At 39.4% G+C, this 27,260-nt stretch overlaps 1 protein-coding gene and 1 pseudogene across 1 annotated transcript; one reads left to right on the plus strand and one right to left on the minus strand.

Moving 5' to 3' along the window:
* Positions 1-26,778, minus strand: LOC100619489 (ceramide synthase 4-like). Its single transcript, XM_007489477.3, has 4 exons — positions 26,511-26,778; positions 5,889-6,062; positions 1,794-1,911; positions 1-124 (listed from the first exon to the last, which is right to left on the minus strand). The coding sequence occupies exons 2-4, from the start codon at positions 6,059-6,061 to the stop codon at positions 2-4; spliced, it is 414 nt and encodes a 137-aa protein (XP_007489539.2). The 5' UTR covers position 6,062; positions 26,511-26,778; the 3' UTR covers position 1.
* On the plus strand, positions 7,014-7,447 carry LOC100619094 (non-histone chromosomal protein HMG-14-like; annotated as a pseudogene).
* Positions 26,779-27,260: the final 482 nt, after the last annotated feature.

The following is a 27,260-nucleotide window of genomic DNA, read 5'->3' on the forward strand; positions in this document are numbered from 1 at the left end:
CTCACCAGGATTCAGAGAATTTCTTGCTAATTAATGGCTGCTCTTGGTTTCTCCGGTGTCGAAACCAACGCTGGGCTTGCCTCGTAGAGAGGCCACACTGTCTGGCCAGGTGACTCACTTTATCCTGAGGACAGCAGGAAAATATTAGCAGTAGGGCAGGAAAATGAAGGACCTTGATTTCAGGTGATTATCCTCTCCTATAACATCACACAATCTTCCTAAACAAAGAGTGCTCACTCTGCTTCCCATGGACCTGAATGATTCCAAAAGCATGATAAGAAGTATGCTTCAGACCAAAGAGCTTGAGCCTTGTCTCAAGGGGCAATGTCCAAGGAGGTCTCATCTCCCTTCCACAAATACCCACAAATCTGGAGGCATATTCCCTATAAAAGCATTCCCCAAGCCCTGGTCCCTGCCATAACCTTGTTGCTCTTTAGGGAAGAGGAACCTTACATTGGGTATGGGGAATAGTCTCTGAAACCAACCTGCCAGGCATTGTGGAAGTATAAAAATGAAACATTTCTTGCCTTCATTGATCTTACACTATATTGGGGGAGAGAACATGTATACATGTAACTAAATACAATATATATCAATAAAGACTAACTCATTTTAGGAGAATATAATATTAACAAGTAGGAAAACTGAAAAAAGTTTCTTAAAGGAGGTGGAAGTCTTGAAGAGAATCAGGGTTTCTAAAATGAAGAAGTGAGAGAATTTCTAGAGAAGGAAAGCATTTCACATATTGGAGATAACCTCTACAATGATTGGGGAGTAAGAGATGGAATGTCAAATACAAATAACAGCAGGTAGGTGAATTTGCCTAAAAGATAGAGCATATGTAGGATAATGATGTGCAATAAATCTTGAAAGGTAGCCCAGAGTCAAATTGTAAAGGACTTTATGGGTGAAAAAGAACCATTTATATTTTATCTTAGGGTCAATAGAGAGTCACTCAGGAGAGCAAAGAAGTGGCATGGTTAGACATGAACTTTAGAAATGTCCGATTGGTAGCTGTGTGAAGCATGGACTGTAGAGGGGAAAAAATGGAGGAGGCAATGGAACATTGTAGGAGGGGAGGAAGAGGTGATGAGGGTTTTAATTAAAATGGCTATGGAGAGAAGGGATAGTTTCAGTGGATATTATGGAAAAAATCAAGAAGACTTGGGAACTGTTTGGATATGGAGATGAAATATTGGGAATGACTCTTAGGGAAGAAACTTATGTCCACAAAACAGAATGGGAAAGCTCAGATATCATCCCTTCATTTTACAGATGAGAAAACCAAGGTTCCCCAAAAAAGTCAAATGATTTAACTAAAGTCAGAAAACAAGTCAATGGCAGAAGTGAGATAAGAACCCAGGTCTTACAAGCTCTCAAAAAAATTTCTTACCTTCTGTCTTAGTATGAATCCAAAGGCAGAAGAACTATAAAGTCTAGGCAATTAGGTTTAAGTGACTTGCCCAGGGTCATACACCTAGAAAGTATTTGAGGTCAAATTTGAACCCAGGTCTTCCTGACTCTACTTTATCCACTTTTCTACCTACTAGTCCTCTGGTGAACTCTTAATTCTTTCTGAGGTTAAAGCTTGATAGAACTTGATGCTCAAATAAATATCTTTTCTAGAGGAAACAGCTGTGCAGAGAGCAAATGTCTGAGTGACCTCTGGAAACAGTACCTCCCATTTTTTTCCTCCTTTTTATATTCAAACAGTTGGGACTGGCATATTGAAGGGGATTGGGACTTAAACCTTCCAGAATCCTTAACAGCATCCAAACCTGGAACCTGCTTACCTTTTGGGGATTCTTACTCTGATTCTGGAAAAATGATTCCAGGATGGGGTTGGGAGTAGCCTTGATCCGGATAGGATTATGCACACCCATGGCTCTGCTCAAGGGCAGCCCTATGAACCTGTGAGAGGAGAAAAAGCAGGTAAGTACATAGGAACTCACTCATTTATCTCCCTTGAGGGATTTTTGCCAAATCTGCCCACCAGCTGAAGTTTGAGGGAGATGGAACATAGGATGGAGAGGTTGTATGAAGGGGCAGGGGTACCTGTGGGGCACATGTTAGATGCTAAATCTAGAAGAAAACATCATTTATTTTCCTTATGGGAAAGGACTGCTTAGCTCCCAGGAAAAGGGGTAGGAATATCCCTTTCAGTGGGTCAGAGGTCTTTCCTAAGTTGCTGAGCCACAACAAAAGAGCAAACATTCTCTTCCCCTGAATTTCATTAAATATTTGTTAATGATACTATTGCATACCAAATACAGTGCCCAGCACTAGGGGAAGATATAGACTTTAGATAAGACATTATCTGTGCCCTTACAAAGCTTATGGAGTAGAAGAAGAAAAAAGAACCCATATAGATATTCTTAATATTATATTTTACATATATAATAGTATGCTATATAATATATTAATAATATATAAAGGGCCTCTTCCAAGGGGAAGACAGTTTCCAACTAAGGATAAGGGAGGGAAAGAGGTTAGGAAAGGCTTCCTGGAGAAGGTGGGATTAGTATTGGACTTCAAGGATTGGTGAGGGAAGAAAGTAAGCTCATGTAAGGAGTATTCAAGGATTTTCAGGGGAACAGTGCCCTCCAATTTAGCTGGAACAGAAGACATAAGGAAGAGCAGTGTTAAGGCACCTCTCCATTTCTTATGACCCATTTATAGCCCATCATATTTTTTGTATGACTGGAATTCACTGCTCCTACATGTGAGGAGTCCAGGAATAGAGCTGAGAAAGAAGCATAGACAAACAGAGATTTTACTCTTGGGCATGGATCGCCGTTGTATCTTTTTTAATACATTTATCTATATAGTGATAACTGGAAAAATTTAATTTAAAAATTGAGGCACCCTGATCCTAAGAGCTATCTGATAATCCCTATGCAAATAGATATTGCCTAACGTATACCCAGGTCTTTGAATGGATAAAAATTGTTTTCAATAGAATACTCACTGTAAAGTAGCATGAAGTGTCTGACGAGAGAGTACAAATCAGGTACAATAAGTTGTCTATAGAGAAGACATGATCTGGGCATGGCCAAGGTTGTTACTTGCTGGAAAGGGCCCGGTATTTTTTATTCTAAAGAAACTGGCCCCTAGGGCTGAAAATTTCCTGCTAGATCAATGGAATGCTACAGTAGGGAATAAAATGGGATGTTTCTTTTGGTCTTTAGAATAAGGATCCTTCTTCCTTTTTAAAAAAGAGCTAGGAAAGAGAAAACCTTGGCATAACTATAGCTGAGAAAGCTGGTTGGAGATTGGAAATGATAGAGAAAGACTATGACCAAGAGAGTAGGTCAAAGTCATGTGGGGACCAGAGAGCCATGGGAAAAGCATTTGACAGAGATTTAAAAATCAGCATGGATGAGGCTTACTTAGTCACCGGTCTTTAGGGGCATTAGCCCAAAGAGACAGGTTAAACCAGTCCTGAAGGTCAGAAACTTTTTTTCCTCTTGTTGTCTACTGCTAAAGACTTTGAATTTAAGAAAGCTGGCATAGATATAGTATAGAATAGGAATAAAAGAAACCCTCCACAAGCCTGTGAGGCCTGGGTTCAGCTCAGAAGCTGAGAGACTTGAAAACCAATCTATGCTAAGGAAATCCTTATTTCCCTCTATCCTAATACCTTCCCTTTTGGACTTGTTATTAAATCATCTTTAGTTACAGAGTCAGATAAATCTTTGTAAGGGTGAGGGGGCCCTGAAGGGAGAAAGGGATTCTAAGGGGAGAAGGTTCTATGTAATCTCAAGTTACTCTAAACCTTGAGGTGCTCATCAGTATCTCTCCCCCTTTCATCCTGATTTAATATGTGACAACTACAGAGGCATCTCACTACTCTCCACTGTTGGAAAGATCTCGCCCGTGTTATACTCAACAAACTCCTGTCATCTGTTTCAGAGCAGAACCTGCCTGAATCACAATGTGGCTTCTGACCAGATCGCAGCACCATCGACATGGTCTTCACGGTGAGGCAAATGCAGGAAAAATGCCTTGAGCAGAACCTGAGTCTCTACATTGTCTTCATAGACCTGACAAAGGTGTTCAACACAGTGAACAGGTACGCATTGTGGATGATCCTTAGCAAGCTCGGTTGCCCAGCAAAATTCGTCAAACTGATCCAGCTCTTTCATGTTGACATGACAGGGGAAGTCCTATCTGGTGGAGAGACTTCTGATCGCTTCAACATCTCCAATGGCATGAAACAAGGCTGTGTCCTCACTCCAGTACTATTCAACCTATTTTTCACCCAAGTATTATGACATGCTGTGATGGATCTAGACCTGGGCGTCTACATCAAATACCGTCTGGATGGCTCACTATTCGACCTTCGCAGCCTGACTGCAAAAACAAAGACAACAGAGAGACTCATCCTGGAAGCTCTCTTCCCAGATGACTGTGCTCTCATGGCCCACCAAGAAAATCATCTCCAAATCATTGTGGACAGGTTCTCCACCACAACAAAACTGTTTGGCCTGACTATCAGCCTCAGCAAAACAGAGGTGCTGTTCCAACCTGCACCAGGGAGGCCAACGAACCAGCCGTGCATTACCATCGATGGCCCGCAGCTTTCTAACGTCAACACTTTCAAGTACCTGGGCAGCACCATTGCCAATGATGGGTCCCTAGACCACGAGATTAATGCCAGGATCCAAAAGGCCAGCCAGGCACTCGAGTGGCTGCGCTCCAAAGTCCTCCAACACAGTGGTATAAGCACTGCGACGAAGCTCAAAATGTACAATGCAGTGGTCCTCAGCTCGCTCCTGTACGGTTGTGAGACATGGACATTGTACCGGAAGCACATGAAACAGCTGGAGCAATTCCACCAACGCTCCCTCTGGTCAATCATGAGGCAGGACCAAATCACCAATCAGGAAGTCCTCGACAGAGCCAACTCCACCAGCCTCGAAGTCATGGTCCTCAAAACCCAGCTACGATGGTCTGGACACGTCATCCGCATGGACCCACAGTGAATACCAAGACAGGCATTCTATGGTGAGCTGTCAGCTGGACTCAGGAAACAAGGTCAACCAAAGAAAAGATTCAAGGATCAGCTAAAGTCAAACTTGAAGTGGGCTGGCATGACACCAAAGCAACTAGAACTCGCTGCCTCTGACAGAAGCAGCTGGCGAACCCACATTCACCATGCCGCCACCACCTTTGAAGATGAATGACGTCAACGTCTTGCCGCTGCACATGAACGCCGACACCAGGCCACACCCGCACCTCCCGTAACAACTGGCGTCCCATGCCCCGTGTGCCACAAACTGTGCGCCTCAGCCTTTGGACTCCAAAGCCACATGAGGGTACATCAATAGATGATAATGCACAAAGACAATAGTCATACTCGGACACCGAGAGACTACCACTAATATGTGTAAGGAGAGTTTTTTCTTACAAAACATAATAGGTTAGCATTAAAGAGAAAATAGCTAAATATATTGTGGCACATCAATTTAATATAATATTAAACACAATATTAAAACAAAATAATGAATGTGCAGAATTTAGAGAAAGTTGAGAAAAACTTGATTGAATTGATGCAGTGAAGTTATGACTACAATCATGTTAATTTCAGCTAGGTAATTTTACAACAAAACTTGCCTCCCTTCTTTCTGGAAGAAATGAGGAAATTAACTGATATCTTTATAGATATGGGATCCTAGGGATGCAGAATATTGCATACATTGTTAGATGTGGTTCCTGTATTGGCTGGTCAACCTTTTTTTTTGTTTTGTTTTGTTATTAAGAAGGTATGTTCTGGGAGGGTGGGAAGAGGAGAAGGGCATATTGTGAAAGAACTATAGAAACAAAAGGCACCAGTAAAATTTCAATTTTTTTCAAAAGGAGATAAAAGGAAACTATAGTTGACTCACCTTTCAAAGCTATATCTAATGACTGTTAAGACAAATGTCAGTGGAATAGCTGCCAGCAGGTCCCTGGGATGAGGATATATGATGCCATCTGAATCTTCCAAGTCAGCCCATGTGTACCCAGGGGGGAGCCAGTACTCAGTCGTCCAAAATGACTTATACAGGGTGTCCAGCATCCTGAGGGTAAGAAATGAAACATCTTAAGGGATATTGTTAGGGAAAAGCATGTGGTGATTATGCAAAAACTCTGGTGAATAGAGTCAGAACACAGATAACCAATTCTGGAAACAGAGAATATCATAACTACAAGAGACCATGAGGAATTCTAACCCTTAAGTCTTACAAATAGAGAAATCAAGGGCCACCAAATAGTAGAAAACTAGGACATACGTTGGTGAATGACACAGCAGAGCCTCCTTCTGACTGACCTAATAATGGTAAAGTTATTAGGAGCTTGATTTTTATCATCATCCCATCTAGGGATATAAACATTTTAACCATATTGAATCTTTATGATTTCTCTTTCCTGTTTAACTTTTTATGCTTTTCTTGAGTCTTGTATTTGAATACTGGATTTTCTATTCAGATCTGGTCTTTTCATCAGAAATGCTAAAAAGTCTTCCATTTCATTAAATATCCCTTTTTTTCTCTTGAAGAATTATGCTAAATTTCACTGGGTAGGTGACTTTTAATTATAATCATAGCTTCATTGCCTTCTGGAATACTGTATTCCAAGTCTTCTGATTTTTTAAATGTAGAATCTATTAAGTTCTGTGTAATCATTACTGTGGCTCCAGAATATTTGAATTGTTTCTTTCTGGCTGCTTATAATATTTTCTTCTTGAACTTGGGATTCTGGAATGTGGCTGTAATATTCCTTAGAGTTTGTATTTTGGGTCCTCTTTCAGGAGGTTATTAGTGAGTTCTTTAAATTTCTACTTTATCCTCATGTTCAAGAATATAATGGAAGGAACCCAGTGGCGGGAGGAGGAGCATCAAGGTCCAGGATCGCTGCTTGGGAAGAAGGGTTCCCAGCCACTGCCCTTTCCCTCTGACCCCAGAACCAAGTAGCTCGAGCTGGTGCTCGCCCCTGTCTAAGGACCTACCTGATCTCCACTCGCAGTCAAGATGCCCAAGAGGAAGGTCAACTCTACAGAAGGGGAAGTAAGGAAGGAGCCCAAGAGGAGGTCAGCAAGATTGTCAGCTAAACCAGTCCTTGCAAAGGTTGAACCTAAGCCTACAAAAGACTACTGGGAAGGGAAAATCAGAGGACAAAAAAGTTCACACAAAAGGGAAAAAAAGGAGCAAAAGGAAAAGAAGCAGAAGTGACTAATCAAGAAGAGAATAAAGAAGACTTACCTACAGAAAATGGAGAAACTAAAAATGAAGAGGGCTTAGTCTCTGATTCAGCAGGAGAGAAAGAAACCAAATCTGAATAATATCTTATACCAAGTCTTTTGACAGTTGTTCCTGTTACCTCCCTTCTTATACAATTCAGAGGAATATTTTTATCTACTATTTTGTAAATGCCAGTTTTTTAGTAGCTCTAGAAACACATTTTTAAGGAGGCAGTCCCACCTCATCACCTTAACTTTTAAAAATATTTAGATAAATGTCAATCTAAATGAAGCATAGGTGGCCATTTGGAATTTTGACCATGAATTTTAAAGATCTTATTTGAATTCATCTGTTTTCCATATTATCTTTCAGTACAAATTTTTCCTAAATAAAACTGCCCTGGTGTTGAATCTTCCTTTCAAAATTGTGTGCTATCTATGACATTGTCATCTTTGGGTAGTTGTGGTGCAATTTTTTTTTCCAGTAACTTGGTTTATGTACCGTAAAAGATCAGAAAATGTATATAATGAGTGTAGTTTTATCAAATACAGAATTAGTGGAATTTTGCTTTGTAAAAGATGTAATTCCCTATCCATACTTAGGATATTGGTATTTGATAACTGTAATAGAATAGATAATCTGAGTGGAAACTATTTCTTGTTGTAACTGATGTACTCTGGCTTGACTGTGACTAGAGAGCTGCTACTAGTATAGGGACACACCTGAGGGTGCTTAATTACAATGGAGGTAGAGGGACTACTTCAGAGATAGAGAGAGATGCTGTTGCAAGGGGATGCTCTGGGGTTTGCCTATAATTTCTATTGATGACTAATGGATCAATCTATTTCCCTTCCCAAAGGTCTGACATGTATACTATTCTGTGTTCACCTAATTTACTTATAATTTCCTTCTTTATGTTCAAGTAATTCACCTATTCTTAGTTTATCTTGGTGTAGGGTGTGACGTGTTGATCCAAACCTAATCTCTCCCACACTGTCTTCCAGTTTTCCTAGCAGTTTTTGTCAAATAGTGGATTTTTGTCCCAAAAGCTGGGATCTTTGGGTTTATCATATACTGTCTTGCTGAGGTCCCTTACACCGAGTCTATTCCACTGATCCTCCTTTCTGTCTCTTAGCCAGTACCAAATTGTTTTGATGACCACTGCTTCATAGTATAGTCTAATAATTCTTAAATGACCTCTCCATCTATATTCCAGATCATTTTTTCCAATTAGATATTTCAATATTTCTTCTATTTTTATACTTTTGATTTTGTTTTATTATTTCTTTATATCTAAAAGAGTCATTAGCTTCCATTTATCCACTTATCCAATTCTGATTTTTAAGAAATTTTCTTTAGCAAGCTCTTGTATCTCCTTTTCCATTTGACCAATTTTACTTCTTAAGGATTTTTCTTTAAAGGATCTTTGCAATTATTTTTTCATTTGGTAAATTATATATTTTTAATTTTTAAAAATATTTTTCCATGTTTATATGACACATTTTCTTTCCCTACCCTCCTTGGAGCCAACAAGCAATACCACTGGGTTATACAAATGTTATCACTTGATACCTATTTCCATATTATTTACTTTTGCTATAGAGTAATCTTTTGAAACTAAACCCCCAAATTGTATACCCATACAAACAAGTGATAAGTCATATGTTTTTCTTCTGCATTTCTATTCCCATAGTTCTTTATCTAGATGTTGGTAGAATTCTTTCTTGTAAGTCCTTCAGGATTGTGCTGGATCACTGCATTGCTACTAGTAGTAAAGTCCATTACATTCAGTTGTTCCACAATGTTGCACATTCTGTGTACAATGTTCTCCTGGTTCTGCTCATTTCATTCTGCATCAGTTCATGGAGGTTTTTCCAGTTCATATAGAAATTCTCCAGTTCACCATTCCTTACAGCACAATATTATTTCATCACCATCATATAACACAATTTTTTCAGCCATTCCTCAATCAAGGGACAGCCCCTCATTTTCCAATTTTTTTTTGCCATCACAAAGAGTACAACTATGAATATTATTGCACAACCCTTTTATTATTATTTCTTGGGGGTATAAACCTAGTAGGATATTGCTGGATCAAAGGGCATGCGTTCTTTTAAAGTCCTTTAGGCATAATTTCAAATTGCCTTTGAGAATGGTTGGATCAATTCACAACTCCACCAGCACTGTATTAGTGACCCAGTTTCACCACATTCCCTCCAACATTTATTATTTTCCTTTGCTGTCATATTGGTTAATCAGCTAGATGTAAGGTGGTACCTCAGAGCTGTTTTGATTTGTATTTCTCTAATCAGGAAGGATTTAGAACACTTTTCCATGTGATTATTGATAATTTTGATTTCTTCATCTGAAAAATGCTTATTCATATCCTTTGACCATTAGTCAATTGGGAAATGACTTGATATCTTATACATTTGACTTAGTTCCTTATATATTTGGGAAATTAAACCTGTGTCAGAGAATTTTATTATAAATTTTTTTCCTCAAGTGTTGCTTCCCTTCTGATTTTGGTGGCATTGGTTTTATTTGTACAAAACCTTTTTAATTTAATATAATCAAAATTATTCATTTTACATTTTGTAGCATTCTCTATCTCCTGCTTGGTCTTAAATTCCTTCCTTCCCCAAAAGATCTGACAGGTATAGTATTATTCTACATTCACCTAATTTGTTTATGATTTCGCTCTTTATATTTAAGTCATTTACCCACTCTGAATTAATCTTGGTATAGGGTATAAGATGTTGATCTAAGCCTAATTTCTCCCATACTGTTTTCTAATTCTCCCAGAAGTTTTTGTCAAATAGTGAATTCTTGTCCATGGCTTTGTAGAACAGTTTAAGACCTGGTATTGCTAGATCACCATCCTTCACATTTTTTTTTATTAGTTCCTTTGATATTCTTGGTCTTTTGGTCTTCCAGAAGAACTTGGTTATATTTTTTTTCTAATTCTGTAAAAAAGGTTTTTTGGTAGTTTGATAGATATGTCACCGAATAAGTAAATTAGTTTAGGTAGGATTGTCATTTTTATTATATTAGCTGGTCCCACCCATGAACAATTAATGTTTTACCTGTTGTTTAGATCTAGTTTTATTTGTGTGAAAAGTGTTTTGTAGTTGTGTTTATATAATTCCTGAGTTTGTCTTGGCAGATAAATCCCCAAATATTTTATATTGTCTAGAGTTGTTATAGTTTCTCTTTCTAACTCTTGCTGTTGCTTTTTGTTTGAAATATTTAGAAATGCTGATGATTTATGTGGGTTTATTTTGGATCCTGCTACTTTGCTAAATTTATTAATTATTTCTACCAGCTTTTTAGTCGATTTTTTTGGATTCTCTAAAAATGCTATCAGATCATCTGCAAAGTGTGATAGTTTAGTTTCCTCATTACTTACTTTAATCTCTTCAATTTCTTTTTCTTCTCTAATTGCTACTGCTAGCATTTCTAATACAATATTAGACTATAATGGTGATAATGAGCACCCTTGATTCATTCTTGATCTTATTGGAAAGGCTCCTAAATTATCCCCATTGCCAATGATATTTACTAATGTTTTTTTTTAAGTATTTATTATTTTGAGGAATGACCCTTCTATTCCTATACTTTCTAATGTTTTCAATAGGAATGGGTGTTGTATTTTGTCAAAGGCATTTTCTGCATATATTGAGATAATCATGTGATTTCTGTTAATTTGGTTATTGATATGGTCAATTGTGGATGGTTTTCCTAATGTTAAACCAGTCTTGCATTCCTGGTATAAATTCCACCTTGTCAGAGTGAATAATCCTGGTGATAGCTTGCTGTAGCCTCTTTGCTAGCATTTTATTTAAGATCTTTGCATCTATGTTTCTTAAGGAGCTTGTGCTGTAGTTTTCTTTTTCTGTTTTTAGTCTTCCTGGCTTAGGAATCAGCACCATATTTGTGTCATAATTTGTCAAATAGTTTGTGAAGTATTTGGGATTTAGTTGTTCTTTAAATAGTTGATAGAATTCACTTGTGAATTCATCTGACCCAGGGGATTTTTTTCTTAGGAAGTTCCTTGATGATTTGTTCAATTTATTTTTCTGATATGGGATTATTTAAGTATTCTGCTTCCTCTTTTGTTAATCTAGGCATTTTATATTTTTGTAAATATTAACCCATTTTACTTAGATTGTCATATTTGTTGCCAAATAATTGGGTGAAGTAGTTCTTAAAAATTACCTTAATTTCCTCTTCATTAGAGGTGAGATTGTTCTTTTCATTTTTGATACTGTTAATTTGATTCTTTATTTTTGTATTAGATTTACCAATACTTTCCCCATTTTGTTTGTTTTTTCAAAGTATCAGCTCCTACTCTTATTTATTAGTTCAATAGTTCTATTACTTTCAATTTTATTAATTTCTCTTTTAATTTTTAGGATTTCCAATTTCGTTTTTATCTGGGGATTTAAAATGTATTCTGTTTCTATTTTTTAAGGTGCAAACTCAATTAATTGATTTCTTCCCTCTCTATTTTTTTATATAGACACTCAGAGATAGAAATTTTGCTGAACCACTACTTTGGCTGTATCCCATAGATTTTGATATGCTGTCTCCTCATTCTCATTCTCTCCATTGAAATCAGTAATTGTTTTTATGATTTATTTTTTGACCCACCAGTTTTGAAGAATTAGATCATTTAGTTTCCAATTAATCTTAATGTTGCCTCTCCATAAACCCTTATTAATTATAATTTTATTGCATTATGATCTGAAAAAGTTGCATTTATTATTCCTGCTTTTCTGCATTTGTTGCAATGTTTTCATGCCCTAGTACATGGCTCATTTTTGTATATGTATCATATACTGCTGAAAAGAGGTATATACTTTTTTATCCCTGTTCAATTTTCTCCAGATATCTAACTCTAATTTTTCTAACATTTCATTCATTTCCCTTACTTCTTTCTTATTTATTTTTTTTGTTCAATTTATCTAGTTTTGATAGGGGGTTGAGGTCCCCCATTAGTATGGTTTTACTATCTATTTCCTCCTTAAGTTCCTTTAGTTTCTCCTTTAGAAATCTGGATGCTATACCATTTGGTGCATAAATGTTTAGTATTGATATCACTTCATTGTTTATAGTACCTTTTAGCAAGATGTAATTTCCTTCCTTATATCTTTTAATCAGATCAATTTTTACTTGAGCTTTGTCTGCTATCATGATTGCTACTCCTTTTTTTACTTTAGATGATGCGTAATAAATTCTGCCCCAGTCTTTTACCTTTAATCTGTGTGTGCTATCCTGTCTCAAATGTGTTTCTTATAAAAACATATATTAAGATTCTGGGTTTTAATCCACTCTGCTATCTGCTTCTGTTTTATGGGTGAGTTCATCCCACTCACATTTAGAGTTATTATTATTAACTGTGTACTGCCCTCCATCATATTATCCCCTTTATATCCTGCTCTATTTCCTTTCACTCTGTTTCTCCTCACTAGTATTTTGTTTTTTGTCACCTCCCCCACCTTCCTCCTCCCTCCATTCCCTCCCCATTCCTTTGTCTTATTCTCCTTATATTTCTCTGTAGGGTAAAATTCTATACCCCAATGAGTATATTTGCTTTTCCCTCTCTGATTCAATTACAATGAGAGTAAAATTTAAGTACTACCTGTCATCTCCATAATGATTTTTCATGCCTCTTTATGTTATATAATTTACTCCATTCTATCTTCCCCCTTCCCTTTTCTCCCAGTGCAATCCTCTTTTCACCTTTTGATTTTTTACATATCTTATCTTATACATACATATCACATCATATCATCAAATATATATATCCTTCATATCATATCATCATACATCATCAGATACATCATATCAAAATCAGCTTACTTCTGCACCCTCTTTCTAAGCATATTCTTTCTATCTTTTCTACTACTAAGTGTAATTTTTTGAGAATTACATATATCCACTTTCCATGTAGAAATACAAACATTTTGACCCTAATGAGTCCCTTAAAGTTTCTCTTTCTTATTTACTTTTTTAGGCTTCTCTTGGGTCTCATGTTTGGACTACACATTTTTCGTTTAGGTCTGGCTTATTCTTCAGGAATGCTTAGAAACCTTCTATCTTATTGAATGTACATCCCCACCCCCCTTGAAAAAATATACTAAGTTTTGCTGGATAGGTGACTCTGGGTTGTAAACCTAGACCTTTCACCTTCCTGAATATAATATTCCATGCCTTCCAATCTTTTAATCTAGAAGTCTCTTGGTCCTGTGTGATCCTGATTATAGCTTCATGGTATTTGAATTATTTCTTTCTGACTGCTTGAAGTATTTTCTTCTTGACTTGGGGGCCCTTGAAATTAGTTTTTATATTCCTGGAAGTTGTCATTTGAGAATTTCTTTCTGGAGATGATCAGTGAATTCTTTCAATTTTATTTTCTTGTCTGAGGATATCTGGGCAGTTTTCTTTGATAATTTCTTGTATTGTGATGTCCAAGCTTTTTTTTTTTTAAATCACAGCTTTCAGGTAGTCCAATAATTCTTAAATTGGCTCTCCTAGATCTATTTTCTACATTAGTTGTTCTTTTCAATAAGGTATTTCATGTTTTCTTCTGCTTTTTTTTTATTCTTCTGGTTTTGTTTTATTGTTTCTTGGTTTCTCTTGAAATCATTAATTTCTTGTTGCTTAATTCTCATTTTTAAGACCATTTCCCTCCTTTTGGCCCCCCTTTTCATTTCTTCTTGCATTGCTTTAATTTCCTTTCCCCACATTTTCTTTGTACTCTTCCAGAATCTGTGTCTAATCCATATTTTTTCTTTTGGACTTTGCATGTATTTGCTTTGCCTTCACTGTTCCCTTGTGTGTCTGTACCTTGCTCTTCATCTCCATAAAAATTCTTTAGGTAGGTGCTTTTTTTTGTTGTTTGCTCATTTTCCCTAGCTTTTGTTTTCTTGGATGTTAGGGTACCCGCCTTAAACTTCAGTCCTTACTTGATATTGCTCTTAGTTTTTTCTAAGTTTCTGCCAGTTTCAGTTTTTCCAATATAGTATGATGACCTAAAGGCTCAGAGCTCTGAGAACCACCTTCCACTGCTGATTCAATTAACCTTTGAGATGCTGATAGTGTGAATTTTAAAATCTCCATCTTGCTTGGTCTAGCACCCAAAATTGTGCACACCCACACCACATGGGCATGTGCTAGTCAATGACAAATCAGAATTAACTAACTGCTCACCTGGGCTGTCCTAAGCCAAGCTTGAGTCACCATTGGCACTTGTGAGGCACAGGAAGTGAGGTAGGGAACAGCCTCTGGAATTCACTCACTTCCTGTGGAGAGAACTAGGCGGGAGTTTGTGCTAGGAGCTTGAGGAGGGAGTCGACCTGCAGACAGCTTCCCTTCAGATGGGTCACGTGAGTCAAGGACTGATTTTCTTCTCTACCTTGGCCCTTTGGGCCTAATCTCCCTCTAATCTCCCTCTTGCTTGGCCAGAAGGGTTGAGTTAACCCCTTTCCCTTTTCTCCTCTCTCCTTCTCTCCCTCTCCCTTTTTCTTACTCCCATTGTGATTAAACCACCATAAACTCCATTCTGACTTGAGTGTTTTATTTTAGGAATTTCATAAGTAAATTCCTTGGTGACCATAAATTAATATTATAACAACCTTTAAAAGTGATTTTCACCTTAAGAATAGCTTAAAGCCTTGCCTCAGGTTTAGGTGCAAGCTTTTGGCCTCACTCTGAGCTTGGTCAGGTCAGGAGCTGTTTAAATTCTAGCCTCATGTTTAGGTGTAAGTTTTTAGTTTCACTGTATACTTGATTTAATCAGGCACACAGTCAATTGCCCTGTCCTGGGGCTCCTCCCTGAGCTTTTAGCAAAATGATCCAGAACCACTTTTAGCCTACTAACTACCCCAAACTGGGATTTATGTCCTTACTTCAATCCCAGACTGGGACTCCTGGATTTGCTCTGGGCCCACACAGATCATCCCACTTTAGCACAGACTGCCCTGGACTGGGATTCTGGTCATCTGCACAGGCTTAGAATTTTAAGGGATGTGGGTTGATTGGATCTCTATTTGCTCAGGCAGGGTCTCAGAGTCTGAATATTGGCTTGGGCTTAGGCTTCAAACCTAGGTCAGCAGATGTGAGGGTGGGGGTGTGCGATTTGCTCTTGGCTTGCTCTTAACTGCTTGCTGTAGCCTCCTGCCCTCTGTGCTCCCTTTTTACCCTAGTGCCCAAGATGTCTACTTTTGGGGTTTTTCTTTTCTTGAAAGTTGTTTCACTGTCTCCTTGTTGGTTCTCTCTCTCCTGTATTCTTTTTGTGGCATTATTTTAAGATTGGATGGAGACAATTTTCATGGCAACTCTGAGTTTCTCTGCTTTACTCTGCCATCTTGGCTCCACCCCCATAACTAAATTGCCATAAATTATACTTTTTAAGAAAATTTCCTCAATCAGTTTTTGTGCCACTTTTACCAATAGGGCTATTCTGTCTTTTAAAATGTAATTTTCTTCAGTATTTTCTGTGCCTCCTTCATCAATCTATTGACTCTTTTTTCATTTTAATTTCTTTCCATTTTTCATCTGCCTCCCTTATTTTACTTTAAAAATTTTTTTGGGTTCTAGGGACTAAGACCAATTCCCATTTTTTAGAGGATTTGCTTTAACTGTTTTGATTTCATTGTATTCTTCTGAGTTTGTGTTTTGCTCTTCCCTGAATCCATAATAACTTTTTGTTAGGGGTTTGTTTTATGTTTGATCATTTTTCCTGGCTTCTTCCCTCACTTTTATTTTTATATTAAAGTTGAATTCTGTCTCCAGAGTGGAGGGGACACTTTTGTAAATACCAGGTTTTTCTTGCCACTACCCTCAGAACCTAGTTCTGAGTATTTGCAAATTTTAGTTCTTCCAAGGTAGTATGTCTAAGGAGAAGTGTAGTTAATGCTTTTATGGCCTGTACTCTAGTCTGTTATTGATTACAAGGTCTCCTTTCTACCATAGATCAATAAACCTGGTCCCTTCTGCTGGTTTTCCTAGTTTCTAGCTAGCTTCTTCTAGTCTTCCCCCCTTTCTGTGGGGCTATAATACCAAACTAAGTATGGCCTATGCAACTAACAGTCCTGTACCAGTGCCAGGAAAGGGTCACCTGTAATCTCCTTCTGACCAATTTTTAGATCCCTTTATTGCCTCTGGACAGAGAGCTCTGGAATCCATCTCCTTCCCTGTGTGCTAGGCCTCAGTGCCTTACAGGGGTTTGTACTAGGACTTGGGACCTAAGGGGTGGTATAGGGCATTTTGCTATTGGCTTATTCAGGATCTCAGGGCCTCATTGCTGCCTTAGGTTTGGGTTCAGAATATCGAGCAGTGAAGAAGCAAAACACCTTTCTATTGGCTTACACCAGGATTCCTTGCTGTAAACTTGCTGTGGATTGTTCTCTCCTTTTATTCTAATGAAAAAGACCTTTCCTGCTGACCTTATAAGTCATCTGTAGCTGGAAGAATGACTCATTTGGTCACTGTAGGCTCTGCCACTCCAGTAGTCATTTTGAAATATTATTATGAGGTTGTTTGGAAGGGATTTACAGAGAGGTTAGGGCTTCTATGCCTCTAGTTCACCATCTTGGCTTTGCCTTCCTATACTTCTTATTTATAAGAGCACTTTCTTTGAGGAAATAAACTTGATTAGGAAAAATGGAAGTTTTCTGAAGGAAACATTTATTAAGTACTTACTATATATACCATACCAGGTACTATGCTAAGATCTCGACAAATATTTCATTTTACTTGTCTTTCTGATTGCAGGCCCAGTGCTATAACCACTTTGCTCCATGGATACAGAGGAAACCCACTGAACAACTGGGACTTTTATGAAAATATATAAAGAAGAGGGAAGCAAGGGCAGATAAAAGGAGATGAATAAATATTGGAGCATAGCAGCATCCTGCATAAATAGTATTATGAACAATTAAGTTCAAATGAGTAGAAGATAGGGAAGAACACTAAGGTCAATAATATAGGGAAACAACAATGAAGGAAAGAAGAGATAGGATATTTTCTTGGGCTGATTGAGAGATATTTGATGAAAAAGAGACTACGTCAAAAGAAAAAGAGTCAAGCTAGATTATGGACAGAGATTCAATAATACTTGGCAAGGGATTGGAAATGAGTGGTGACTGAAGATTGAGTAATTGATGATAATGCTTAGATTTCAAACCTGGGCCACTAGAGGGCGGGGAACTGTTTTTATCTGCTTTGGTATCTTCAGTGCTTAGCCCTGGCCTGTAATTAAGAGATTAATAAAAGCTTGTTGAATTGACTTGTTAAATGGAAGCATGTCTGTGTCCTCTAGAGATAAAGCAAGGTTATAATGAGTCTCTAATCTCTTTGGTAAATTCTGAAATCTAATTTCCCAATATCCATTTTGGGACCTTTCATTATTTCACTAGAACTTAAGAGGAGCTTGTAAAAAATTTAAATAAATGTTTATTAACCAACTCTTCATCTCTTATAAACTTGAAGGTGAAATTCTTCCTTTTAACCAGAGATATCTCTAGTTCCACTTTCCCTGACTCTCCCACCTCTTGGTGTCCTATATGAGATAGAATTGTCCTCAAGCCCAGTCAGACACATGTGCTACCCTCCATGCTTTTAGGAAAAGGAAGCTTCCCCAAGATGGTGCTTGTTGTACAGTCTGCTGAGGAAAGTATCTAGCAGCCACATTAAGCAGTAGAATGTATGCTGCCAAGGGGGAAGCTGGGTAACTCAGTGGATTGAGAGCTAGGCTTAGTGGATTGAGCCTAGGTTCAAATCTGGCCTCAGATGCTTCCTAGCTGTGTGACCCTGGGCAAGTCACTTGACCCCCATTGCCTAACCCTTATCACTCTTCTGCCTTGGAGCCAATACACAGTATTGGCTCCAAGACAGAAGGTAAGGGTTAAAAAAAAAAAGAATGTATGCTACCAGGAGGGGATAGAGCATAAAGTAGAAGTATCAGACATCTTATTCCCCTAGGCCAGTGATGGTGAACTTTTTAGAGACTGAGTGCCCAAACTGCAACCCTCACACCTTACCCCAGATGGGGGAGGAAGTGCTCCCATTGGGCTGCTAGGCAAAGGTGCAGGGGATGTGAGAAATGTCCTCAGGAGTTTATGGAGAGGGGGAGGGGAGCATCCCCTTTCAGCACAGGTGCCATGGGTTCTTCAACATGGCCCTAAGCCCTGGCACAATAGTAAATAGAAGCTGGGAAAACATGCACAACTAAGTAGGGAATGGGTAACTCAGCACTAATGGATTCATCTCAGGAGAGGAGCCATATTCCATGAGCATTTGGTTATATGGGCAGTCAGGGTACAAACACATCCTTCCTGTGTTCTTCTAGAGAATATGGGCCTCATCTACCTCCCTAATGTTTCCTCCCTTCAGATGAGAAGGAGGTAGTGATCTGTTTTGGTAGATAAGGGCAGTGGGAAGTAACAGGAATAAGACCCTCATACTCTGAAATCTTGTCTTTCTCACTAGTTAGCATTAGTTAAACATCAACCAAAAATCTGTAATTTTAGAATTAGTCAAGCATAAATTACAGATTGATCAGTTAGTTACCAATTCTGTACTGGATCTGTAATGTTCTATATGGGGCATCAGTTTTGTGCCTAATCTGTTTTATTAATTACTCATATTGTTCTATATTTACTTTAGTTCAGATTTGTAAGACATAATTATCTAAAGTGGTCCTTCAAAATATTTTACTGAATTTATTGTAAAATCCCCAAACTAGCCTTACCCAAAATTTTCCTACATAGAATTCCTTAGATTAGATAAAGTTAGCATAGAATAGAGATAGAGTAATTGAGGGAAATTTATTATTTTGGGAGGAGTAGTTAGAAATTAGATTTAGTAGCTTGGTAAGTATAGTTAATATAAGTGACCTTGGGAAGGTCACAACATAAAAAGAGGACAATTGTGGAAAAGAAAACTAGAATCCAGCTTTTGTATATCTGCCCACTGAGATTGAGCAGCCATCATTTGGAATGTGACAGGAGGGGAAATGACAGGTGGAGTAAGAGAAGAAGCTTGTGGGAGAAACTGTTGAAAAGAAAGGGTCTTTGTCCTTTGAACTCTGTTGAGTAATGTGAGATTTAAAATGGTTGAGGTCTTAAACTGTAGTGATTAAAATAGTGGAAGATATAAATTGTGATAGATATAAGAGAGGGTGAGTAAATTTGACCGCAGAAATATGTTTCACTACAGTGTCTTGGGTTTTAAAATCAAATATAAGGTGGTCCCCAGGGAAATATTCCCAATTATTCAAATACCCAAGTAAATTGGGTTTTATAGAGATTTTAATTAACAATACACATGAGTATTCAAAGAAAGAGAGAGAGAGAGTAAGAAAGGAATAAGTATGAAGGGCCTCAAGCCAATATGGCCTAGACCTGAGTCTTAAAAGAGAAATCAGTCAGTTTTTTTAACACTCACCACAAGGTCTGACTAAACAAGGATTTTAGTGACACCAAGCCAGTTCCATCTCAGCTGACTTCACCAGAGAGCCTTCCAGCCAGAGACTGTTCCAATGGGCCTCTCTCCAGAGTCTCCAGAGGGACAGAGTCCCCTTAGAGGAGCTCCAGGGAGACCTCCTTAGAGATTGTCCTCCAAGAGCTTCCCTTCTCCAGAGCCTCTCTCAAGAGATTCTTCCCAAGCAATCCCCATCAGAGATCCTCCAAAAGGATTTCTCCAAAAGGATATATCTCTCAAGAGAATCTGCTTTTTCTTATATAGTGGTTTTTCTCCCATGTCACCTCCCCTAAGTCCCTACATCTACCAATCGTTGTAGATGTTTTCCAAAAGACAGCCCATTTTGAATTCACAGCTGAGTAGATTAATCTCTTTAGTAAGAGAGAAAAAAAGGCTGCTGTGTCGACAAATTTCATTAAGAAAAAATCTCTGAGTAAGTTATCACCCTTTTAGGTTTAAGTAGTTTACAAGTTGCCCCACCTTTATAGGTACTTAGTATCCTATTGTATCAATTCTAAAACAGTCATGACTCAAAGAACTTCCTGTCCCTTCCATAAGCATGGATCAAAGTACTTTTCATTGTTTAGCAAGCCATTTCTGTCTTACAGCAGTCTTAAGTAGGGTGGAGCAGGGACACTCCCATAGCTAGGAGCCCCCACACTCAAGTAGAGTTCTCACCATCTGCTAGGGAAATTTTTTAAAGTAGAAGATTCCCCAATGGGGGAAACCCCTAACATTTATAAGTCTGAGAAATTTTGAGGTTTACAGTAAGGAGCAAGGAACTTGAGCTCTAGATCCCACCCGTGCAAAAAACCTTGCCTCCATTTTCCTTACCCAGAAGAAGAGAATATTTGAGAGTATCCACTAGAGGAAGAACCAAACAACTGCTGCTGCTGAAAGGAGCTGTTCTCTTTAAACTTCAGGGGGTCACCCTGAAGATTCTTTCCATCCCTTGACCTTTCCAAGAAGGACACTTGCCATTTTTAGTTAGGATAGAGACAGTGATAAGCTAAGAAGAAGGTAGATAAGCTGAAGCTGAGCCATTTGGGCTCAGCTGAAGAAGAAGTAAGTCTCCTATCCCCACATACATATTCCCTTTCTTTTATTACTAGACTTATTAAGCCACTTGAAAAATAGAAAATCACAGTCAGATTCAAATTGAAGGAAGAACAAAGAAAGAGAGGGTGGTGGGCAGGACTTGCCATTAGGCTTAGCTAAACAAGGAAAGCCAACAGTGACAACCTACCTTCCAGACAAGGGGGATTTCTGAGGTTTCAATTACCAGTCAAGACTTGAAGAGTAAACTCCACTATTCCCCAGAAGCCCACTCAAAGACACTGGTCCTGTTATCCTTAACCTAACCTTACCCAGGGGTACATCTCCTGTGGGTTGAGTGTGAGGGAATTACAAAGATTGTCTCTCAGACAGAGGGTACCTATCCCTTTATCTTACCAGCCTTCCATATTCCCTCTGTCCCTTCACCTCCTCCAGACCTTATTACAAACCCTTCCTTATCCCCTGTACCTCAATCCTTGCACAACCCTGTGACCTTGGGCAAAGCATTCAAATTTTCAGATTCCTTGGATTCTAGAACCCAGGAGGGGATAATCTCATTATCCTTAAATTAGGATGATCTCTAGTCTAACCTAGTAGGATCACATATAGGATAATGGATTGAATTCTAATAGGAAGGTACTGATAAACTGGAGAGAGTCTACAGAAGGCCTATTAACATGGTCAGGATCTGAGTTCATGTCATGTGTAGGCTGGTTAGAGGAGTGGGGACTATTTAGTTTGGGCAAGCATTTTGAAAGGCTATCATGTGAAAAAAGGGCTCATTTTATTCTGACTGGCTCCAATGGGCAGCACCAAAAGAGTGGTGGAAGTTAAAAGCAAACATGGACATGATGTTAGAAAAAGCTTCCTAACAACCAGAACAAGGCTAAAAGAGAATGGGTTGACTCAGTAGATAGTGGGTTCATCCCCACTATCTTCTGCCAAACAGTGAAGGACTTCTTGTCAGATTCTTGATCTTGTACAGAGTATTTATGCAGATATGAATGAGACTAGCTAGAACCTGTTAAAAGAATATGACTAACTCAATTTTGTCTCATATTAACCAGCTTCTGCGGTATGACTTCTACATAAATTGAAAGATTAGTTACAATATCTTCAATATCTTCATTGCTCCATTAAATGGCCCAAAGAGACTTAATTACTATAAAGTCAGTTTCAACAGTGTAAGGAATGTTCCCCTCCCTTATTTAGACTGGCAGGTATTTCCTCTTGATTTAGTATAAGTTGCTACTAACAAACACACAGTCCTTCTCAATCTCCTTTACCTAATAACATATATATATATTTTCTTAGTAAGTATATCGCCTTTAATCTTTGCATGACCAGCTGTACTATAATAAGAACCACCAAATTTTCCTTTTTCTCATGTAATAGATAGATACTTATGGTTGCTAGCAGCCACAAATTAATATATTCATGGGTGGATACCTGAGAAGGAGAATTGGAAACTGAGGGAAAATGGGTGAGGGAGATGAAGAGAGAGGGAACATAATAAAGGAAAAAAGACTCCGAGACAAAAAGTTGAATAATATGGGCTCCATCATTCATGCTCCTCTGATGGTGATATAGAGAGAGTGAGCTGCATGTGTTCCCAATCTTTTATTGGAGAATCCATGAATATGGAGTGGGAGGTAGCTAATGAATATGTGACATGGCATAGGAATCTCAAAGGACAAGTATCACCCTCATTGCTTCTGAAGGGGAGGAGGTGAGAAAAGTCTTCTCTCAAAAGTTGGGATTTGAGCTAAGCCTAGAGGGAAAGAAGATAGTAGGCTAAGATGAGGGAGGAGATGTTCCAGGCATGAAGGGAAAGCAGGAAGAAAGCTCCTGGCCTATTGCTGACAACAAGAAGGTCAGTGTCATGTTGTAAAGTATAGGGGAATGAGTGGGATCCAGAAGACTAGGAAGGTAGAAAGGTAGGAAGGTGGGAAGGGGCCTGATTGTAAAGTGCTTAAAAACCAAACAGAAGATTTTCTTTTTAATGCTGGAAGTATTAGGGAGTCAGTGGATTTTATTGAGTTGGGGGGAAGGGTGACATGGTCAGACTTATCCTTTAGGAAGATTCTTATATTTATAAATCAATGCTCACTGCCTGGAATATAGTAAATTTGTTGACTAATTTATTGGCAGCTTCTCCATTTTCAAATTAGATTTCTATCTGGGGTCCTAGAAGGAAGAAGATCCACCCCCAAAGGTGAAGTCATAGGTGGGGCCTACCTATTCAACACCCATTTTCATTAATCTAAATGGAACATCAGCTCTCTCTTTCTGGGGACATGAGCATGTAGAAGTTAGGGGTGTAGTCCCAAACTGTTGAGCAAGGGAGCCTCCTTAAGAACATTCTCCAGTATTACTTCCTACCCATTTTCTAGGAGAGGAAGGTGGAGCCTTCCTGAAATCAACAAATATTCTGAAATATACTAATTTATGGAAAATGAAAAACTTTATGGAAAACCCAGACTGACAGACCAGTGAATGGGGAAGCAAGCTCTCAATATTTCCTCACTCATTCAATTCACAGTGATCTCACCTGTCAGCCCTGGAAACTTTTCTGAGCGTGGGATGAGAATGATGTTAGCTGGGGTAGGGATGAACAGGGAAATAGGGGAACAAAGGGAACTTCTCTCACTAGCCTACCAATTGAGATTGCCTCTAGAAGACGTGTGTTACAGGGCAAAGACCTTGCCTAGGCCCCTTTGTAAATTAGGTTAACTCATACTTGCACTGGTTATATCACAGGTTGTTATTTGGAGAAGAGAAAATATATATAGCCTAATAGAAAATGGAAGCATCCACCATATTTCCCACCCAGTGCGTTGATCCACTGAGCAAATACTGATTAAGTAAGTATCTGCTGGGAATATAAAGATGAAAAAAATCTATAATGCCTGTCCTCAAACTGATTACAATCTACTCTTTTGAGCTCCAGGCCTGTATCATTACATATTTCTATTTGCATGTATCTCAAACTCAACATGAACAGAATGTTATCAGTTTCCCCAAACCCAGTTGTCTTCTAAATGAACTTATTTCTACCCAAGTCCCCAGGTTTGAAATATTGGAGTCTTCCTTAACTCATTACTCTTCCTTACTCCTTTTCCTGACATACAAATTAGTTGCCAACAATTGTCAGTTTTGCCTCCTTGGTATCTCTTGAATTCACCCCACTCTGAGCTCAGTCACCCAGAGCTTTGGCCTTCATCTTGTTATCTCAAGACTCTGTTCTCCACAATCTATCCTTCCTGTAGCTGACAGTTTAGATCTGAGCAAGTTACTGCTGTATTACCTCCAGGTATGTAAGAGGCAGAAAGTGTATGACAGCTGCAGTGTATATGTAACCTGAAGGTAACGGGGTGCTATGGGGCATACATGTGTGACACAATGGTACACACAAATATGTATAACATGTTATATATGTTTGACTCAGGGATGTGTGTTTTATGTACCCATGTTGTAACTTGTGTTTAATGGGACAATGTCATAAGACTTAGGGTGGCAATATCATTGGGAGCCATGGAATCAGGGAAGGGAGAAAAGAAATAGGAAATGGGGGGTGGAGGGACCAATGAGGTCTTCCTTGGGAATGGAGCTCTGTGCTTAGTATGTACTTTTTTTTTTTTAATAGCCCTTTCCTTCTGTTGTAGAATCAATCCTGAGTTACCAGTCCCAAGGCAGTAGAGTGGTAATGGGGCTTAAGTGATCTGCCCAGGGTCACACAGGTAGGAAATGTCTGAAGCCAGATTTGAAATGAGAACCTCTCAGCTCTAGGCTTGATGCTCTATCCAGTAGGTCACCTGGCTGCTCCAGCATTCACTTTTAAAACTCACATGAAGAGATGCAGAGCGAAAGGAGCAGAACCAGGAAAACATTGTACATAGAGACTGATACATTGTGGTACAATCGAATGTAATGGATTTCTCCATTAGTATCAATGCAATTTCCCTGAACAATCTGCAGGGATCTAAAAAAAACACTACCCACAAGTAGAGGATAAACTGTGGGAGTAAAAACACCGATGAAAAGCAACTGCTTGACTACAGGGTTGGAGGAGATAAGACTGAGGAGAGACTCTAAAGGAACACTATAATGCAAATTCCAACAACAGGGAAATGGGTTCGAGTCAAGAACACATGTGATAACCAGTGGAATCATGCATCGGCTATGGGAGAGGGAAAGGCGGGGGGGGGAGGGGAGGAAAAGAAAACGATCTCTGTTTCCAGTGAATAATGTATGAAAACGACCAAATAAAATAATGTTAAAAAAAAAAAACTCACATGAAGACATAGGAAACTGACCCTGGGCCCAACATGGACTTTTCTCTCCAGGCCTCCTCAAGCCATCCTACCCAGCATCATCAGCACAGGCCATGAATGGTGCCAATCCTTAAGAACCAGTCTGTCCAATTTCTCTTCCAATAGGGCTTTCTCCTAACTCTCAGTAAAATAGGGTGAGGAATTGAATCCAAGCTGGGGTCTACCTTGCCCCTCAGTGTTCTTCCTCAAGAAGTGGGAAATATTCCCGAGACTTTTACCAGATTTCTTCTGGACTAAGGACTATTCTGGATCTTTGACCAAAACTGGACCAGCTCCTGTTCCTAGAGGTAGAAGTGTGGAAGATACAGAAGTAGGTATGACAGAGGGATTAAATGTGTAAACTGAGGTGAACAGAACTTTTGGAGCACTGAATGTGACTCAAGAGTGACAAATGACAAGACCTACATACATACATATGTATGTTTGACAAGGGTACGTAGTTGGTGAGGGGTGTCTTAGAATCAATACTAAGTATCGGTTCCAAGGGAGAAGAATGGTAAGGGCTAGGCAATGGGGGTCAAGTGACTTGCCCAGGGTCACATAACTAGAGATCAGATTTGAACAGAGATCCTTCTGATTCCAGGTCTGGCTTTCTATCCACTGAATCACTTAAGTGACAAGGGGGTATGTATGTACATGTGATATGGGATATGGATGTGTGTGTGTGTGTGTGTGTGTGTGTGTGTGTGTGTGTGTGTGTAAAGGAGGGAAGGAGAGGGGGGAGGGAAACAGAGGGAGGGAGGGAGAGGGAGTAGAAGAGAGAGGGAGGGAGATGGAGAGAGGGAGACACACACATATATATATGAGACAAGATATATATACATATGAGAGAGAGAGGCACACAGACATATTTAGAGGGAGAGGGAGAGGGAGAGGGGGAGAGAGAGAGACAGAGAGACAGACAGACAGAGACAGAGAGACAGAGAGAGAGACAGACAGACAGAGAGACACACAGAGAGAAAGAATGTATTAGCCCAATTGACAAGCCCAACTATGAGCCCACACTATGCAAAGGTAAAAGAGAGAAACTCTGCTTCGAGAATTTCTATTGTTCTAGTAGAGAAATCACACATCTTACTACATACCGACAGATACAAGATAATGGGGGAATGAGAGGGCTGGTACTGTGGTGTTTTTGTGAAAGGAAGAGGGTATTTCAGGATGGATTTAGTGTTTGAAAAGACCCCTAAAGGAAATCAAGGAAAAATACTCGTTAATGAGGAGCTGAGGACGAAGTGAGTTCCAGGCATGGGGTGCTACCGGGAGGACAGACCCATAGGAGCCCCAAAGTTTCCCCTGATTGGTCAGCAGCTGGTGCAGTGACCACCAGCCGTGTGGCTAAGAGTTAGGGCAACTCCTTAACGTTGGGAATGGTTGAGGATAAAGGAGATGGGAAGGAAGGGCTTACCTGTTACTGTGTAGAAGAGAGATGGAAAGTAGTTGGGACCGACTTTCCCTTCCCGCTGCTGGACCAGCCCTGGCTCGGGTGGCGCGGTGTGTCCCTGCTGCTCAGCCAAAAAGGATGTTCGTTCTCTGTAGCGCGGGGACTAGTCCTACAAAATATTCTACCCTCCCACCCACACTCTGGATCCAGGAGGAGGGAAGACCAGGCGGAAGATGGTGACTAGTAGTCCGTATTGGGGAGGGAGAGGGATGGGAGGGGCAAGAGTTGGGGATCCAAGATGAAGAGGTGGGTTCTCGTACACATCAGAGTCCTGGAAGGTGGACAGGCTATGGACTCAGGAGAAGGAGGGATGTCACATGAAAGGTAAAGGTGAGGGAACCACCCAGGGAAATAAGGAACCCTTAGGGAAGGGCGTTTCGGGGGACTGTAGGGTCCCTGGAGGTGGAAGATGAAAGGCAAAGAAGAGCTCCGAGTGAGGTGGAGTCGGAGACTGGGAGGGAGGCGAGGGGGAGACATAAGAGCGGGTGAAGGAAGAAAGAGGCGTGAGAAGAAGGTGATGTAGGAGGAGGAAAATGAGGAGGCGAATAAGAAAACGGGAAAAGGAACTAGTGGAGCCCTGCAGGTTCTAAGGAAGCATCAGAAATCCAGAAACCCTCCCTATTTCATCTCTTCCTATCTGGCCTGGCCTCAGGCGCTCCTCCAGCTCGGTACTGGAAAGATATGTGGACTGATTCGGAAGCGGGACGCCACCTT

The sequence above is a fragment of the Monodelphis domestica genome, chromosome 3 (genome assembly GCF_027887165.1).
Source record: "Monodelphis domestica isolate mMonDom1 chromosome 3, mMonDom1.pri, whole genome shotgun sequence".
NCBI lineage: Eukaryota > Metazoa > Chordata > Mammalia > Didelphimorphia > Didelphidae > Monodelphis > Monodelphis domestica.